General features: G+C 48.3%; 1 protein-coding gene across 2 annotated transcripts in view; it reads right to left on the bottom strand.

Annotated features, from left to right (window-relative positions):
* GNAO1 (G protein subunit alpha o1) overlaps positions 1 to 18,064 on the bottom strand; it is a 138,493-nt gene that overhangs the window by 20,034 nt on the left and 100,395 nt on the right. For both annotated transcript variants that reach the window (XM_041458838.1, XM_041458837.1), the window contains exons 5-6: positions 4,133 to 4,261; positions 3,301 to 3,430 (exon numbers count right to left, since the gene is read on the bottom strand). In XM_041458838.1, coding sequence (XP_041314772.1) covers positions 3,301 to 3,430; positions 4,133 to 4,261 — 259 coding nt within the window. The remainder of the gene's footprint in view (positions 1 to 3,300; positions 3,431 to 4,132; positions 4,262 to 18,064) is intronic.

Genomic DNA, 18,064 nt, shown 5'->3' on the forward strand with positions numbered 1-18,064 from the left:
TTCAGCAGTACTGGGAGTTTCTGTGAAAAGTGTGATCTTTACGGGTGTATGGGCCTAAAAATCACAGATGCAGAAAGTTTTCTTTATTTTCTTTATGCCTTTCTGATCTGGACATAGGAGAGTACTTGCTTTGCTCAACTCCTACTGTGTGGCTCTTTGTGACAGGGAATTAGAGAGAAAATACATCCCTTATAAAAGATTGCCTGCCCTTAAGAAGCAGGGACAGCTTTAAACACAACGGTCTTGTTTTAGCTGCTGCTGGAGGATGGGTGCTCAGCCTTTTAAAACAAAGAGCACAATAACCCACAAAACAACTTTACAAGCATAGAGCTGTGTTTGAATTTTAAGGGCAGGGACAGGTCAGAGAGTGCTTCACCCAGCCTTATTTAACCAGCTCTGTGGAAAGGATTCACAATAAACCTGTTTGTGAGCTTTTTCCAGTGACACAAGCTGACCCTACACTTGTCCCACTTGAACCTTACCAAGGTGAGCCTGTCCCTGGTCCATGTGATGCTGACTGCATCTGAACTGCAGTTTCCTCCACCTGAAGTGTGGCTTGACTTAGAGAAATGCAAAAAGCACCTGTGAAATCCTGTGCTCATTGACAACAGGGTGCTGAGTGCAAGAGAAAAACCCATTCTCTACATGCACTCAGCTTTGGAAGGGGTTTTTTGGACCCTGATATGCAGTTGGGTTCATTCCCTCTCATGGCTCCATGCCAGCAATGAAAGCTCTCTGCAAGTTCTTTCATACTCATGTAGACATCTGTACAGCCCCCAAACCTTCAGTGGCTCAACATAGCTGCAAGTGCCTGGACTGTAGTAAGTGTCTCTAAAAAATGAAGCTGGAGGAGCAGCATCCAGCTCACTTTCTCAGCTGCCTCCTCTTTGTGTTTTCCAAGTGAGAAGCAATAAAAGCTGATTTACGTCACGACAGGCAGCAGATGTGACGGATGCAGACAGCAAATCAGCTGACTGAGGAGATGCTGTTTTACTGCTGGGTTTTTGGGGAGGCACCACATTACCAAGGAGGGGGCAAACGCTTGGGGGTTCACCTGGGAGGGGCCAGGGTCTGTGGGTGCCACGTTTTCCACCTGCCATTTGTGATGGGGATATAATAGGGCAGGCAAGATCCAACACCACTGTTTTTTCCTGAGTGCACTGGCCTTGCTCAGGGCTGTTTATTTGGGTTAGGCAGGGGCGTCCTGCCGGCGTGGTGGTGATGCTGAATGCTTTCCCCGTTTACGCCGAATGTGTAAATGAGCAGCAGCTGCCTCTGCCCTCCTGTTGCTCAGCATCCCCCAAAATGTGTTGTGAACAGGGACTGAAATAGCAAGCAAATGTCAGTGCTGTGCCAGAGCTGCACCAGGCTGCTCTCCTGCTGCAATGGGAAAGTTGGAGATGCATAAATCCCAGTTTCTGCAGCGCGGCACTTCAGGGGGCAGGCTGAGCTGGCTCCGGGGTGGTGCTGGGTGAGGGACAATCACTGGCAGGGCTCTCCCCAGGAGAGATGCTCCAACCTCCAGTTCAGAGGAGCAGAGTAAAGGCTGACATTTAACAAATGGCATTGGCATTCAGGCCATTCCATTTTGTGCTCCATGGCTTTGAATCACAGGCTCTGACTTGTGTGGATGGGCACCCAAAGGTGACCTGTATTAAAAGCTGCCTTTGGCTTCACAATTTGGGTGTCACAATCCAAGCTGTACTTACAGAGCACCTTGCTCTCTACTCATATCACAGCTTTGCTCCCTGCTCCTGGACCTGCCCTCTCCCTCTGTGCTCTTTTGTGTCTCCTGGCTGATTTTGCTGCCCAGCTGCAGAGCTCTACAGTGTTGAGCTAATGGCTGGATTTTTCAAATCATGTCAGGAGATTTTGGTTCCTTCCCAGTAAATCCTACAGGGCTGAGCATCCTTGAACATATCAGGGCCAGGGTCAGAGGGAGGAGACAACTGGGGATTATAAATAAGTGGACATGACAGGATGTAGAGTGTCTCAGTCAGTCTGGAGGAAGACGCAGTCATGATCACAGAATCACATGGACCATCCAGTCCAACTCCTGGTCCTGCACAGAACAACCCCAAGAGTCACACCATGTGCCTGAGAGCATTGTCAAAATGCTTCTTGAACTCTGTCAGGCTTGGTGCTGTGACCACTTCCCTGGTGAGCCTGTTCCAGTGCCTGACCACACTCTGGGTGAAGAGCCTTTTCCTAATTTCCAGCCTGAACTTCTCTTTGACACATGCTTCATGCTGTTACCAGTCCTGTGACTGGTAAGGTTAATATCATCCAGAATTCTGGCATCGATATGATTCAAACAACCAGGTGATTTCATCAAAGAGTTTGCTAGAGCTCATAAACCTGGCTCAGAGGCTAGAAACCACAGCCCCCCCAGTCTTTTTGGGACAAGAAAAATGTCACCTAACAGCAGTATTTCCATCGAATTCATCCACAGCTTTCCGCAAGCCTGACATCTTTACCAGCAGGAGAATAAAAAGCCTCAGAAAGACAGAGCTGGCAGGAGCAAGCACTCCATGCTGCTGCTGCAGATTGGGCACCGATGAAATCATTACTGAGTATAGCCTCCAATTCCTTTTCATTAGACAAATGTAACTGGGTGCCCACAGCAGCTGTCCTTAGTCCCAAAAACATGCATCCCCATCATACTGAATGAATGATCAGAATACAGTAATGAGTCTTACTGCATCCTTTTTTGTGTATTCAAGTAACTTGTATTAATTGCATTCTAATACCAGGGAGCACACAGGTCCTCACCAGTTTTACTTCCAGATGGTATTTTGAGCCTAACGTCACAGTGGGAAGTCATAAATCTCTCCTAGAGCAAATTACCTGAAGACTTAAACAGTTTCATTCTCACTAAAGAAAACGAATTTCTGTAGCCTAAATAGGTTATATTCCTGGGCTGAGCCCTGGGCGTGCACTGCTGTCCTGCACCTCTGCACCATGGCCTGACTGCTTCCCTGTTTTAAAGGACACCCAGCTGTATCCTCTTGCTGGTTATAGGTTCTTGTTATGCATTTTGAGAACACAGGTTGGCTAGAAAGGAGAAGCAAACACTTTGCCTTTACCAGTGTAAGGAAGCATTACCTGGGTATGCAGACTTCATATCAAAGAACATGGAGAAGGAGAGCTCTCCCCAGGATTTCAGAGCCAAGGGGGAGCAATGGACAAAAGCACATTGCTGTAGCACCCCAGGGAGCATTCCGTGATCTCTGAGGAGTTGCTGGCTATGCAGTATCCCACACAGAGCTGTTGGGGCCTCCAAGACCCACTTAGACTCACCGTGGTTTCGTCTTCATGGAGCACCTGGTCGTAGCCACTCAGCGCGACACAGAAGATGATCGCTGTGACATCCTCAAAGCAGTGGATCCACTTCTTGCGCTCTGACCGCTGGCCCCCGACATCGAAGAGCCTGCGGCACAGGGGAGCACCATCACCACCCACTCCTCCCCAGCTACCAGGGAACTTGAGCATTCTGGGCATTCTCTGACCATGTGGGTCCTGGGAGGATCCAAGCACAAAGCAGTGGGTCTTTCACTGCTAGCTTGGTCATCTCCTCCAGCGCCTGCAGCTGAGGAGAGCCAGGAGGAGCAGTTACAGACAGGGATGTGGGGATCCGTGGGAGAGCCTTAGCAGAGAGCTGGGTCCCAAAGGATCAGTAGAGGTGGAGAACACACACTCTTGACTTTCATATGCTCTAAATACTGTTTGTGTGTGGCTTTCTGTCGTTGTGCCCTCTTCTCTCTACTGGATGGCATCATGAGGGTCAATGTATCGTGTTAACTACATGTCACTGACCCACTTAAGAGAAAAGATCTGGCCAAATATTTTTACATTTATGAGGTTTGATCACATTTGGGGATCAGTCTTGTATTATACATTCCAACAAAGAGGTATTGTTTGGGTTAGAAGAAGCTGCCATGTTCTATCATAACAGGCAGTGACTTTCAAGACAGGATTGCCAAACTTTTCATTTTGTTGACCATCCAAAATGCTGTGTCTTCTGCAGTGGGAGCTGCCCATGCATTAACCAGCAAGTTCTCCTTTAGGAACTATGGGGAAGCCCTGTGATAAATATTTGTTCTGCAAATTTACTGTACAGTTTTAGACTAACCTGAAGTGGAGGTTTTTGAATGTGAAATGGGTTTCTACGATGCCAGTTGTTTTGACCCTGGTTCGGAGGATATCCTGCTCCGTGGGCTGGTAGTCTGCAGCTCCAATTCGATCTAAGCTGTCTAGGTAGCTAAGAGGAGAAGGGAAAAGAAAAAGAAAACAGCTAAGAATAAGACACACATTAATCTTTGTCAATCTCAGATGAATCCTTCAGCTTCCTATTAATCTTTTTCAATCTAATTTTTCATGGCTGAATGTATTGTAGCTAAAGGAAAAAATATCCTATTCTGGGGAAAAACAAACCTCAGTAAGCTAAGCATAAAATCTGATAGGGAACTGAAAGCAGGAAATTAAGCATGGTGTGTTGTGAGTCCCGCCTGCAATCTGTGAAAATACACAGTTTTAATATTAACTTGCTATTTTTATTCCCCGAGGAACAAGGGTCCAAATCAGTCCATTGTGCTGGATCTGTACACAAAACCTGTTTCTGCCAGGGTTTATTCAGATAAGAGCTCCAGCATACAGGTCTTGTTCCCAGAACATACAGGTCGAGTCCCCTTTGGACCTGCCTTCTGTGCTGGGAAGGGAGGGAGGGACATGCCATGCCTTGCTTTCAGTCAGCTCAAATGAAGGGAGATGAATCTGCACAGGTGAGTCACTGCTTCAGTCTGAAACCCAGCATAGGGCTGGGGCTGCACGAGATGCACCTCTTGGAAAGAATCCAGGACTCCACTTAAATGGTGACAAATTGGGGATTTGGGGGAACAGAGAGGAGATGTAGCTTTCTAAAATGCTTGGACAGTTTAAAACATGTAACTTTATTCTGCTTTAGGCTTAAAATCTATGAACACAGGCAATGCCTCCCTAGGCTGAAACTTGGGGTAGGAAGTCCTGTCTTTTGGCATGAAATGTTTATGCAGAGGAACCCAATATCTTTGCACATATGACCACAATCCAGTTTTCCATCCACATTTAAGACAATTTTAAAAACAATTTATAAAGAAAAGAGGAATCTGTATTACCATTTAATATGAATTATAAACACAGACCTGCATCACACAGCACAGTCTTTCTCACCACCATTAAGCCTGCATGCAGACACTCCAGTTTCTCTTAAAAGGGGTTTGATGTGCATTACAGGGCATAAATGTCCACCTCTGGCCCCAAGAGCATCAATCTAATGCTCTGAGATGCTTTCAATATACAGTGAATATAATAGAGCATGTCTGTGCATGAACAGTGATCTTTTCCTTTGATCCCTGTGCCTGCACGTCACCCAGAGAGGCACTGGGGCAGGAGGTGACCTGCTGGTGGCAGGACAGGAGGGTACCTATTCAGGTGCCAGAAGATGGCAGTTTTGCCCAGTGCAACAGGCAGAGAATAAAAAGCAGTAAGAGGAGCTGCACAGTTGCAGAGAAGAAAAAGACTTTTGTCTCATGTAAGAGTTTGCTGGTGAGTGTGAGATGGTATGAGCTGGAACCATTCACTCAAGACAGACATGATGTCTATGCTTGACTTTCAGTTTAGCTAAAAGCAATTTTTTTTAAACACAGAACATGGATTTAGTCCTAATGAGTAACCAAACCAACACTCCTCATTTGCCTTGCCATAGCACATCCCATTTGGCCTGAACTTGGCCCTGACCTGCTGCTGGAGATGCTATCCCTGCTGCATCCAAACCAGGAATGGCTTTCCTTTTGTGTCCTGGAGGGAGTGCACTGAGCCTGGGCTCTGGAGCAGGACACCTGGAGAGCTGGGGCTGTGCACTCTGCTACCCAACAAAACTCCCTGCCACTGTCTCTCATGCCTAACCCCCAAGCCTGGAACAACAAACAGACAGCCAAACTCTACACTAAGGTCAAATACAAACCTCACCCTGCTCATATCATGTATTTTCCCTACCCGTCATATTTATAATTTATTTTTGCTAAACAATTCCAAGAATCACGTTATCCAGAGGAAAGTATATAAGCTAAGCAGGCTTATTTTTGTTGTGCCCTTTTTCAAGCATTTAAAGGCATTGTGGTTTGTGACAGATACTCCTTTAATAACCCTGTGATGGGCACTGGATGGATGAATGGGGCTTCATTTGAAATCAGATCCTGGGCTGTGACGGCTGAAGCCACGATCACTCATCTATTCACAACTGGTGTCAACTGCTGTTATTTAAGAGACAGCTGCATCTCTTCACAGGGCCCTGCAGACTGAGGCAGCTCTGCAGTGCTGGTATTCAGAGACTCAGGCTCTCCTCTGTCCTCAGGAACTTCAAGGTGATATTAAAAAGCTGAGGTGTAAGAGGGGGGATTTTCTTTTCCTCTTGCAGCTCTTGGCAGTATCCTGAAATCCTTTATCACTTCCTCCTTCTTAATTTTCTGCATTTTCTGATGACCAAACTCTCTTCAATTTAACATCCTCCATTAATTATTCTTGCTTTTGAGATCCTCCTTTTGTCCTGGGAGTGCAGCAAATGAAATTTACTGCAAACTGGCCAAAGGACTCAGGTCTTCAGCAGCGCAGTGATGGAGAAGCTCATTACTGTAATTGCTGCTTTCAACCTGCCACGATTTGCTGGTGAATGGCAGCATCACCTAAACCCTGGGCTGTGTGCTGGGATTTCAGGGCATTCTCACTCACTACAGCATGCCCAGTCCATGGCTCTCCCACACAGCATTCCCCTGGGCTGCCTGACAGCAAGTCAGCTCCAGGTTTGATTTGGTCCTGCATTCAACCTGGCTCTGAAGCTTGGAAGGTCTTGCCTCCCTTCCCTTGTGATGCAGCCTCGTGTCTGGCTCCAGCTGAGTTCTCTGGGGGATCAGGGGTTTGGGGAAGCTGGTACAGCTTGCCAGCCTCTTGAGAGGGCAAGATGATCGTGAGATGATAGAGAGAGGGGAGAGCCAAGCAGGATCCATCCCATCTACCCTCTCCTACCTGACAACATCCAGTTTGTGATCCCAGCTGGGATATCTCCATAGGAACCTTGGCTGAGGGCCCTCTAGCACCTGCTTCCCAGGGCTTAACTGGTGCTTGGCAGAAGAGTACTCAGTACCCCCAGTACTCAACCTTTTCTGGCTGCAGGTGAGCTGAGCTCTGCAAGTTTAGAACCTTGATGTCAATCCCACACCAGTGCCTCCAGCCTGGCTGCTGGGCACCCCAGCTCCAGTACCTGCTTGCCAATACACACTTTGCCTTTACTGTTAACTCCTCTCTTCATCTCTTTCCTCATCTCCAGTCTTTCCCAGCACTCTGTGTGTTTCTCAATGACTTAAATTCTTTCAGTTGTCTGGGTCTGCTTTTCATCTGTTCCTGGGAGTCTCGATGGGGGTCAGCCATCAATTTATATGAAGTCCCAAAACATTTTCAGTGATGGTTTTGAGGCTGCATTCCAAAACTGTTTAAATCTTTGGCTGCTCTGCCCTAGAAAGAGACTCGGGCTGTGGCAGATATTTTTTCCCCTGCACTTGGCTGCAGCTGAGCTGGACCCTGTTGGTGTGTGCAGCCTGTGAAGCTCAGCTGGAGGAGTGTGCCATGGCATGGCTGCCACACTAACAGCCAGCTGTGGGAATGGGAGGATCAGCCAGGCTGCTGTTTGGATGCTGAGCTGATTTTAGCTCTGCTTGTTCTCCTGGGATCCTGCTGGAAGCATCTCTGAGGTTTCACTGGAGTGCTGATGCTCCCTGCCCGTGCTGCTTGGAAGGAAGGACCTGCTGGTGTGAGCCTGAGCTGGGGGAGGACGGTGTACTTTGGGGGTGCCACCTCTTTAGCAACAGGGAAACCCAAATGGGGACAAATTGCCACACATGGTGCTGGATGGCAGCACTGCTGGTATGCCCTTTGAGCTGAAAATCTCAAGGCCAAACTGTTGTGAAAGATAATTATTTGTCACAGCCAACAGGCTCTATGACACATAATCCCCTCAGAAGCTGGCATCTGTTTAACCAGCAGAAATAAGAGCACTTTGGAGGCCGTGGAGTGAGAGCTTGGCTCCCCCTTCCATGTCATCGGTGCTGGCATCAGAGCTCTTCCATTTCCCAGCTCCAGGCTTTGCACACTGGAGTGGAAGCATATCTGAAATGACACACCAGCTCTTACTTGCAGCCTGCCTTGCCCTGGGTTTGCAGGGGTTAAAAAAAGCTGAGGGAAGGTTAGAAGGTTTGTGAGTACATGAGGAACCCTCTAGCATTTCTGCTCCTGAGCTGAGTAGCTCCATTACTGCCTATATCTTTTATTTTAAATGCTTTGTTTTGAAGCAGATTGCAGGTTTCTGAGTCACTCTGAGTGCCATGCTCAGGAGGTGAAGCCCAACTATGTTATACTGCTAAAAGCAAAATGCAGAGGAAATAGAAATTCACAAATACAGGGCGAGGAGATCATTGAACAAAGGCTAAGAAAGGCAGGAGTCCTATACAGGCTAGTTGACAGTGAATAGCTATACACAGTAGTATTGCCCCTTCATTTGCTGTTTCCAAAAGCATCTGGTAGCAGCACTGTTGGTGCCAGAGACAGTGCATGGAGAAAAGGAACTTTTGTCCAGGTGTCCCAGGGGAACAGCTCAGTGGCAGCAGCCTACGTGCAGTGCGTGCACAGGGACCCCTCCTCAGGCTCTTGGCTACCACAGGAACCTTCTCCCAGGACTGTGCTGCCTATGCCAAAAGCTCCACTGGCTACTTTCTTGAATGAAGAAGTGCAGCTGAGGTTGCAGGCTGTGGTCACGGCTGGATACCTGCGGCAAAGCTTACACAGGCGGACATTCACGTCTATTGAGCTTAATGGCAGTAGGATGGTTAAAGGTCTGTTGGGCTTTTCTTGCCTTGAGGGTGACATCTTGGCAGTCATTTTGCATCATCCAGCTGTCCCTGTGCACACCCAAGGTGCTCACACCGTGCTGATGCCACGCTCACATCCTCAGTGCTCAAAGAGCTGCGGTGTAGCAGCAGCCACAGCTAGGTCCTGCTCTGGGTAGGTCTGCAGGGAGTGGGAGTTGGAGCTTCAACTCCAGGAGTGAGCCTGGAGACAGCAGCATCTTCCCAGTGGCTCCTTCGTCTCGGCTGCCCTGAGTTCTGGCCATGTCTCCTCTGTGAAGGAAAGGCCATGTGTGCGTGGGATACCCCAGCCTCGATTTGTTGGCTTGTGTCGTATTTGATGAGGAAGCAGATCCCCATTTGTCAACACATGCAGCTGAGTCACTGCTGGGTTATTTTGGACTCTGTGTACTGAGGCACTCAAGGGGCAGCTCCAACACTGTGTCCTGGCAAACGCTGAGTTTTTAATCAAGGTTGTCATGAGCAGGCTCCATGTCATCTAAATCTAAATGATTATGTAAAGATGGCTCTATCTGAACACTCCTTCCCTGCTCATGGATGGAAGGCTGCCTGTATCTGATCTTCCACCTTATCTTCTTCCTTTCTTTCAGTGATGAACACGCAATTCAGTGTATATTTAGAATTAAAACCTTTTAATATTTAGTGATCATAAGTAAGGGTACAGAGGATAAGCACTGGATTTAGGGAGTGTCAGTAGTGCCTCTACAACAGAGAGTAAACTCTTGTAGTTATCTCCTACCAGAGAGCAAAACCATGTGGGCACTGCTGCCTGAAGGTGTGATACAGTTTGGTTTGTCTGCCCAGGGCAGCTGGTGCTGGGCAAGTACCCAGAGGTCATGGAACCACAGTGTTTTCTCTGCAGACACTATGTCCAGTCAGATCTGCTGTTATATTTGAGGGAAAGGGGAAAATCAAGCACAGCCCGCTCTCAGAAAGAACCTTGCTGCATGCCATGGGTTTTCATTACTCTTCTCTGGGGAGTGAGGAGGATGGTCCCTGCTATTAAAGGAAGGTGCCAAATCTTGACAAAAAAGATGCTGCGTTGTGATGCATTTTTAATGTTTTTGGCCCTGCACTGAAGCAAGGCTGTACAGGGCTTGTACATCAAGATCAACTTGACAAGTTGATATTAATACTAATGATAGGCAGGAGGAATGAATAAAAGCAGGTTGGCGTTTAGCTGTCCTAGTTAGACTTGCAGTTTTCCAAGGCATGACTGGATCCAGAATAATTTTTAGCATCACATGTGGATGAGAAGAGTCACTAAATAGCAGCTGTGTAACAAAGGTACTTGAGGACATGAGGGGTCTCCAGGTGCAGGTGCAGGCTGGCTTTGCTCACAGGTGGTCAGTTCGGGCCATGGCTCTCCTCCTTACTGCTGGAATTAAAGGCCACTCTGTTATGGTTTGAGTTTGTCATCACAGAGCTCTGGTTGGGGGTGAGGTGTGTTTTTGAGAGAAAGCAAGCATGAGAAACTTACCCAGAAAGGATTTTGGAGGGGCCCTGGGAAAGGAGATGTGGGCTTTTCTTTCTGCATTGGAGCTTGAAAATTGGATGGGATGTAAGAGGGGATGAAAAACGTATTTTTTGACATATCTGAGCCCTTACAAAAGAGAAAAACAACATGTATGGGTCAGATCAATGACTCACCTAGCTTAGCTAGTGTCCAAGAGCAGATGTTAAGAGAAAAGTGCGAATACAGGGGAAGCATGCAGTATTCACCTTTTCCAGCCTCCAGCAATTCATAAGGATAACTGAGTTTCAAAGAGAAGTGTGATATCTTTATATTTATTACCCCTCAATGATTTTTCTTCCAGAAATTTGTCTAGGCACTTTCTGCAGCAATTTAAGCTTCTAACAACCACATCTGCAGCAAGGAATTTCCAAGCTCAGCTACCCTGTCTGTGAACAAACTGCCTTTTTCCGGTTTTTAAACTGCCGTGTCAGAGTTTAACTTTGTTAATTTTTGAATGGGAACAGCTGTCCTCTCTCTCTTCTCTATCTCCCACTTGTTTCTTTGTAGACATCTCTGAGACCTCCGCAACATCCACTGTGCAGAATCTTTACTCTGCTACCAAGACGTTACTTCACAGAAGCACTTTGGAGCCTTTTGTTCACATAGGAAGGGGTTTTCCTCATGTCCCAAATCCTTTCTGAGATGAAGAAAGGAGGGAGGCCTTGTTCTACAAGTGACCATCTGTTTTACAGTCACTCAGTCTGATGCTATTTGGAGAACCAGGCAGTGTAACACCAGGCCCCTGGGACTGCTACACAGGGCAGATATGGTGACCACAGTCCACCAGCAGTGCTGGGATGCTTTTTCGCAGTGTCCTCATCTGGGCAGTGCCACTGTTTTATATAAAGTCTGTGATTTAAATTGTTTTTTAGCAAGCACAGAGCTGCTGACCACAAGGCACCTTTGTTTTATAAGCAGAGGATTTTGACAGGGGCTGGCTGTGCCTGCCCAGTGGCTCTGCGTGAGCCCAGGATGACGCACGGCTCAGGCTGTGCAAGGTCTCCTCTCCTGGTGGCCCTGCACACAGGTGTCCTCTGCACAGCAGGGCAGGCACAGGCACTGATCGAACTCTGGCTGAAGCAGAGGAAAGCTCAGAGCTCCAGCCTTGCTCCTGCTTTACGTAAGGCTCAGCTTCCTTCTGACACCCAGCTCTGAAGGACAGTAGCTGAGCTGGAAAAGGGATGAGGAATGGTGGGACTTGGAACCCTGGAAGTGAGCAGGATCTGTGCCTAAACCTTTATGCAACAGACTCAGTGGGTTTGAAGCTTTTTTTCTTTGCTCCAGGACTGCTGTTATAAGCTAGCTGACAATGGAGCTGATGGTTTTCTATACTGTAAAAAGAAGAAAGGGAAGAAAAGGAGGGGCTAAAAATAAGCCCCAGGGAGTTTGGGATAATGAAGGGCTTGTTCTGGGAAGGAGTCTTGCTCAGAGAATGCAGGACCCGTGCTGCAGCAAGGCCCCTGGTGCATTCACAAGCATCTGCAGAGCTCAAACAGGGAAGAGACATCAACTAACCCAGTTTGCTGCATGCACAGCCCCCAGTGAGGACACCAGCACAGGCACGAAGGATTGCTTGCCCCAGTGCTCCTTGCATTGCACAGCAGACATTCAATTTGGCCCCAAGGCCAAAAAAGCTAATTACTCAGAATTACTCCAGCCCTGGAAAGCAGACAGCTGGGACCACAGATGAAACCAGTCCCACAGACATTAACCTTTTGATCAGCCGCTGGCCAGAGATATTCACTGGGGTGTGCACAAAGGCCTGGGACACCTATTTACACACTTGTTGGTGAAGTAGCATTAGCATCTCCATTTCTAAGCTGGAAGAAAAGAATTAGATATAGCTGCAGTGTTTTGTAGTGCTTGGTGTCTGTCTGCAGCAGGGATAGCACTGGTGAGGGATTCAGATCTAATGCTGCAAAGGAAAGCATCACTTAATGAGATCCGTGTTCTCGTATCAGGTAGCTGGAGGATGCCCATGGCTGGATGATGCTGGAATTATGAGGAGTGGGGTAGGGCTGTCGGGAGCTGACTTCAATCAGGGGCCCCATTTATCCACTCACCCTGCTGAGGAAGATGCGTTGCTGGTGACGGAGTGGGAATCATATCATCATATCTCTAGATCTTCTCATCTGTCCATTTTCCTGATCTTTTAGCAAGCTATGGGGATTTCTGCTTTCAAATGTCATTTAAACATCCCTGCCAAAAACCATGGGTACCAAAATTAGCCAGTGCTCTGCCATGGGCAGATGTGACTCAGAGGTAGCAAAAGCAAAACCTGGAAATGTTACCCTTGGCTGCACGCTAAAAATATCTTAGTTATCCCAGACATGGGTAGATCTCTCGGGCGTGTAAAATCTGTGCTACGCAAATGGACTTTCTGGTCCTTCTCAGCAGCTGTCAGGCGGAGGCTCCTTCGAGAGCAGCTTTGCTTGTGGTATTGCAGCATTTTGGTTTCAATCCAGGCCGGATCCAGAAGCAGAGACACGTAAGGGAAAATTCATGGAGTTTCTCATCCCTTTAGAAAATGTTCAACTGAATTGTTGTCAGGAGAAGATTGTTTATAGTGTATCAAAACAGCTCCATTGTTCTCACCGGGAATGGCTGTCACCTGCTGGCCCCCCATCTTTCCTTTCTCCCTCTTTTATTGGCATGAGCAACCTCAGAGGTCTATTAGCACAGTCTTCTGTCACCACACACCCACTCCTGGGGTTAGGCTCCTGCAGTCCTCCAGACAGTGGTTTGGGTTGCTCCCAGGCCTCTGCAGGAGTGGGCTGATCCCTGTGCTCAGCTCAGGATGCATCAGGGACATTTGCATGACAAAACTGATTTGGGATAGATACTCTGAATGGGACGCAAAGCTGCTGTGGCTTTGTGGGAGATGAGCTGAGGACACCACCTCAGAGGCATGTCCCTCCACAGGGCTGGGAAAAGCTGTCTGCGCTTGAGCTTGTGCAGACTTTCCTCTGTGCCCTGGGGACATGTCCCTGCCAGAAGCAGCCTCTGCTGCCTGCCCATGGACCTGTCAGTGACCACATCTCCTGGGAGCAAGCCATGGGCCAAGGTGCTGCAGAAAGCCAGGTGGGCGGAGCAGGAGTTCCTCCCTGCTTGTGGGAGAAGTTTGAATTGACCCAGGAGCACTTCACTTCCAGTGGGAGGATGGAGCTGGGCCAGAGAAACGCTAGGTCTGGAAAACATCAGTTCTTCCAGACGTGGTGGGCTTTATTCCCAATAAATGACTTTGGTGTGCTTCCTCTTGGCTGCAGGAGGGGAGGAGAGCACCTGGAGCAGATGGCTGGTTCGCAAAGCATTGTCCCTGCTCCCTGCTGCTGGAGCAGCTCAGCTCTTGCTGAGCAGGATTGATGTGTCCTCCCAGCCTCCCACTGGAGCAGGGAAATACTATTAATCACACTTGCTTTAGGAGGAATAGAGGTATCAAGGGGATAGACAATTTGCCTGAGGACACGATGGGAAGTCTGTGGTGGCCCTTGGAAATCCCTTTGGGTTCCCTAATATGCAGTCAGAAGCTTTGACCACCAGAACTTTCCATATCGAGGGTTAAAAACCTCAAGTAATATTCTTCTATGCTTTTAATAGAGGTTTTGCCCACTTAGGGGCAGGTACTGCAAGGCTGGTAGAAACTGAATGTATTTTATTAAGGCCCACTCCAAGGAAGAAATATATTCCCTACATCAAGAGCAGCTGATAAACAGTGTTACAATTGATGACTAAATCACAAGTTAACCCAAGAATTTGAATGGAGATAAATAAATGCTTTCTTTTTTTTTTTTTTTTTTGTGAACAAACAAGGCTGAAAATGGATGTTGTCATGTACCTTTCTGCTCCATCCAATATAATTTCATGCATTCCCATATGGATTTTGATGAGTTCTGCAGATCAATGACACAGCACTTAAACACAAGCTAAGCAGTAATTACAGATGCATGCAAGATTTATTCATCTGGTGGCACAGCACCAGCTGATGGAAGAATCAGCCGTATCCAATCAATGTTTGAAGCTTCTCAAAATACAGAGGTTTTTTGGCTCCCACTGCAAAGTGAAAATAGAAATAACCCCCTGAACCCCAGGAATGCCTCCTTAGGTCCATACAGGGCAAGGCTGCAGGGTGCATCTGGGTCATATCTGCACAGCGGCTTGACCCTTGCCTGCATCCCCATAAATATTTTTCTTGTGGGGTCTTCTTCACATGCTCACTGCATGACCCACTTGTCCCTAGGGCTGAGGACTGGACTGATAAGATTTAAGGCATAAATAAGGAAAAAGAAGAAGAAGCATTGCAGAGAAAAGGGCCATGGAGCAGGCATGCCCCACGTGCCCAGGCCTGGTGTGCACAGGCAGGGAGCCAGCGCGATGCGTCACACTGTGGTACGAAGGGATCACCTGGGGGACTGCAGCTGAAACCACAGAGGAGCGTAAGGTGGCACTGCTGTTTTGGGAACACGTGGCAGGGGAGGCAGGGTAGCATGTGTAAAGCAGGAAACTGGATATTGTCCAATTTTTCTTCAGGCTTTCCCTGTTGATATGAGTTATCTGTTGCTATAGGAGGTCTCACCCTCTGTGCAGCAAAGCTGCTTGCTCCCCTCTGTCACCACGGGAGCCCTGACAAGCCAGGGAGTCCCACACTGTGATGACCTTTGCTGGGACTTCAGAGAGGGTGCTAATCCTACACCTTGCACTGCCAGCCCTGAGTGCAGGTGGGACTGGATCGAGACTGTGGATCAGGAGATTCAGCTCTTTATCATGCGTGGGGAAGAGACTCTTCCACCCCCAAGTGTGGTCCCTGGGCAGGGTATAGGTAGTTGAGTTCTTGGGCAGAAATGTGCAGGCTTTTTTTCCTGAATTTGTTTGTAACTTCTGCATTTGTGTAATTTCTTTGTTTATGCATTTTTGTTCAATGAGAAGGTCCTCTGGGGATTTCTCCATGTGAAGTTGCTGCTTTAACTTTAGTTTAATTTAAGAAAAGGTTTTTGCCTGGACTCCATTATCAATTTCCAGCTCTCAGCATCTGCTAACTAGCATCAGCCACTTCTGTTTCTTTCTCCTATTCCTACCCTTAGCATATTTGGCATCACTGCACAGCACACTGGTGCAGTATTTCTCATGCTGGGCACTGCAAGAGCATGGATCTGTTTAACTGCAAATGTTTAAACTGACATTAATGATGCTCAGTAGGATGTACTGGCTGGTGTTTCCCTGAAGGAGGATTTGGAAATGGTTCTTATGCTATTGCCAAACCTCACATACCAACAGCAATACTGAGGGACTGGGAAATTGTGATCTATATCACTAAAAGTGCTGTAAAAGCCTCAGAGCTACAGAGACTGCTCACATGGAGTTTCATGTACCAGGCTTGCAGTTTTAGAGCACTAAATTTCTTTTCAGTCCTGGTGTTCTCAGCAAACCTGCTGCTCAGCACCGGGGTCACAGTGTAGCCCAGCAAGGAAGGGGTTACAATGACACAAAATGCACCGTAAATCCCCAGCAAATTACTTGGACTTACCACCAAAACCAGAGCTGACACTTCCTCAGAGTCCATGGTGCAGTTTGTGCCTGGCTTCCCTCTCCTCTGTATCTCCTCCTTCCCCTCCCAGCAGCATGGAGTAGGTGCTGCCTAAAATCTAGGCTCAGAATAATTTATCCTCTTTTTTCCCCAATAAATTCTCCAAAGAGTCTGAGGGTGCCCAGGGACCTTTGAGGAGGTCCCTTCTCCAGGCACTCCAACATTCAAATGCATTAAATGTATTGGAGGTGGGGAAGGTTGTAAGCACGTGGATTTTGGCACAAGGATGGGTGTTTGCTCTGCTGTTCTCCAGCCTCCTTCTGCTGTCATGAACAAGCTAAGAAACCCTGCCCAGAGCCTGTGCCCACAGAGCAGTGAGTGTGTGCCTGTCCCTGACAGTCCCTGCAGGAGTACCCTGAGAGCCTGAGCTGGGCAGGGGGAGAGGCAGGTTGGGGAGTTACAGGGTTTTCTGGGTGGACTGAGAATACAGAAGTTTTGGGTTTGGATCTGTGTGATATGTCAGTGGTCTGAAAGCAAGGAACATAAATGGGGAAGACGAAACAATAGCTCATAGACAGTGTCTGTTATTTTTACTGTAATAATGTAAAAGGTGTGGATAAATGGACTGATATGAACCTAGCACTAGTTAGTCCCAACTAGTGTGTGGTACAGGCAAAAAGAAAAAAATATAGGAAAAGGTCAAAAATCTGTCTGCAGTGTGTTAGGCCCCCTGTGCTGATGGGGCTCCTGCCCAGTTTGTGTGGTAGAGTGGCATGTGAGCAGTGCCGTGGCAGCATCACATTTGCCTGCCTCCAGTTCTGCTGCCCAAATCAACAAGAGTCTCATCTGTGAATGCTCTGGGGAAAAACAGGTACAAACAAGCCCCTTGTCAGGTTTCCAAGAGAGGGAGGAGGCAGGAAGGGCACTCCTGGCACTGACCCAGCCCTGGAGTGCCAGTGACCACAGGACAGTACTGAAATGCCAAGGAAAAGCACAGCCCCCTGCCTCCTGCACAGCCTGCACCTAAATGCCCTGGTGCAGGTTTGTCCCAAGACTCTCCCTGCCCCACACAGGGCACCGGCCATGGCCAGGCGTGTGTCCGTGCTGCTGAGTCCTGGAGAAAGAACCCCGTATTTCCCCTCTTCTCATGCAAAATGCAGCTCGATGGCTGGGGGCTGCTCAGCACATGGCCTGGATAAGCAAGACACAAAGTGCTGTTTGCTCTAGAGCTGATTAGAGCTATTGTATCAATTAGGCTGTGAAAGAAGCGGCGCCCTTAGCCGCACGGAGCGGATCCCAGCGCACAGAACCTTGGCCAGGCGCTGGGACTGTGCTCCCGGGGCTCCCGCAGCCCCGCTGAGCCGGCCCAGCCCCGCTGCTCCTGCCCAGCCCCGCGGCTCCTGCCGGCTCCGCTGCTGCCCTCGCTGCTCTCGCCACCGCGGACGTCAGCAGCTCAGACACAGCAGCGTGTCATTGTCCCCACCGGGAACCGCGACAAGGAGCTGCAGCCTGCCGGCCGACAGGCACCGCGGGCTCTCCGGGGGCTGGGCAGCTCTGCCTTCCCAACAGAAGCTGTGCCACCCTCCCTTCATGGGCACACATCTGGTGCTTCAAACCCATCACTGCTGAGTCCTGTGATCTGGTGATTTTACGCCGTGTCACAACCGTTGCTACATCCTTGGTTTTTTTTCCCCCTTAATTTTTGTTCTCTCAATCCCCTCAAGGCTGGATATTAGATGGGCTATTTGCTTAAGGAAGTAAAAAAGGGCTTTCCAGCTCTCCTGTTCACAGACAAAAGGCTTCAAAGTACAAGCTAGAAGGTTTAGGAAGCAGCAGATAAAAGCAATTTTCCAATGGTTCTCTTAATATATTCTGAAAAGCAGGAAATTTTATCTAGGCTTGCAATTGGTTTTGGATTTAACTCCTAACCTTAAAGTTGGATTTTGGATCCTATCTGAGGATGGGGATACTACATTTTTCTGGTGGGAAGGGTGAGTGTGTGTGCACTGCCTGGTCCCCAGGAGGGGGTGGGGGGAATGAGTGGCAGCAGCTGCACACCTCTAGTAGTCACTCAAA

The sequence above is a fragment of the Pyrgilauda ruficollis genome, unplaced genomic scaffold (assembly GCF_017590135.1).
Source record: "Pyrgilauda ruficollis isolate IOZ18807 unplaced genomic scaffold, ASM1759013v1 scaffold13, whole genome shotgun sequence".
In the NCBI taxonomy this organism is placed as follows: Eukaryota; Metazoa; Chordata; class Aves; order Passeriformes; family Passeridae; genus Pyrgilauda; species Pyrgilauda ruficollis.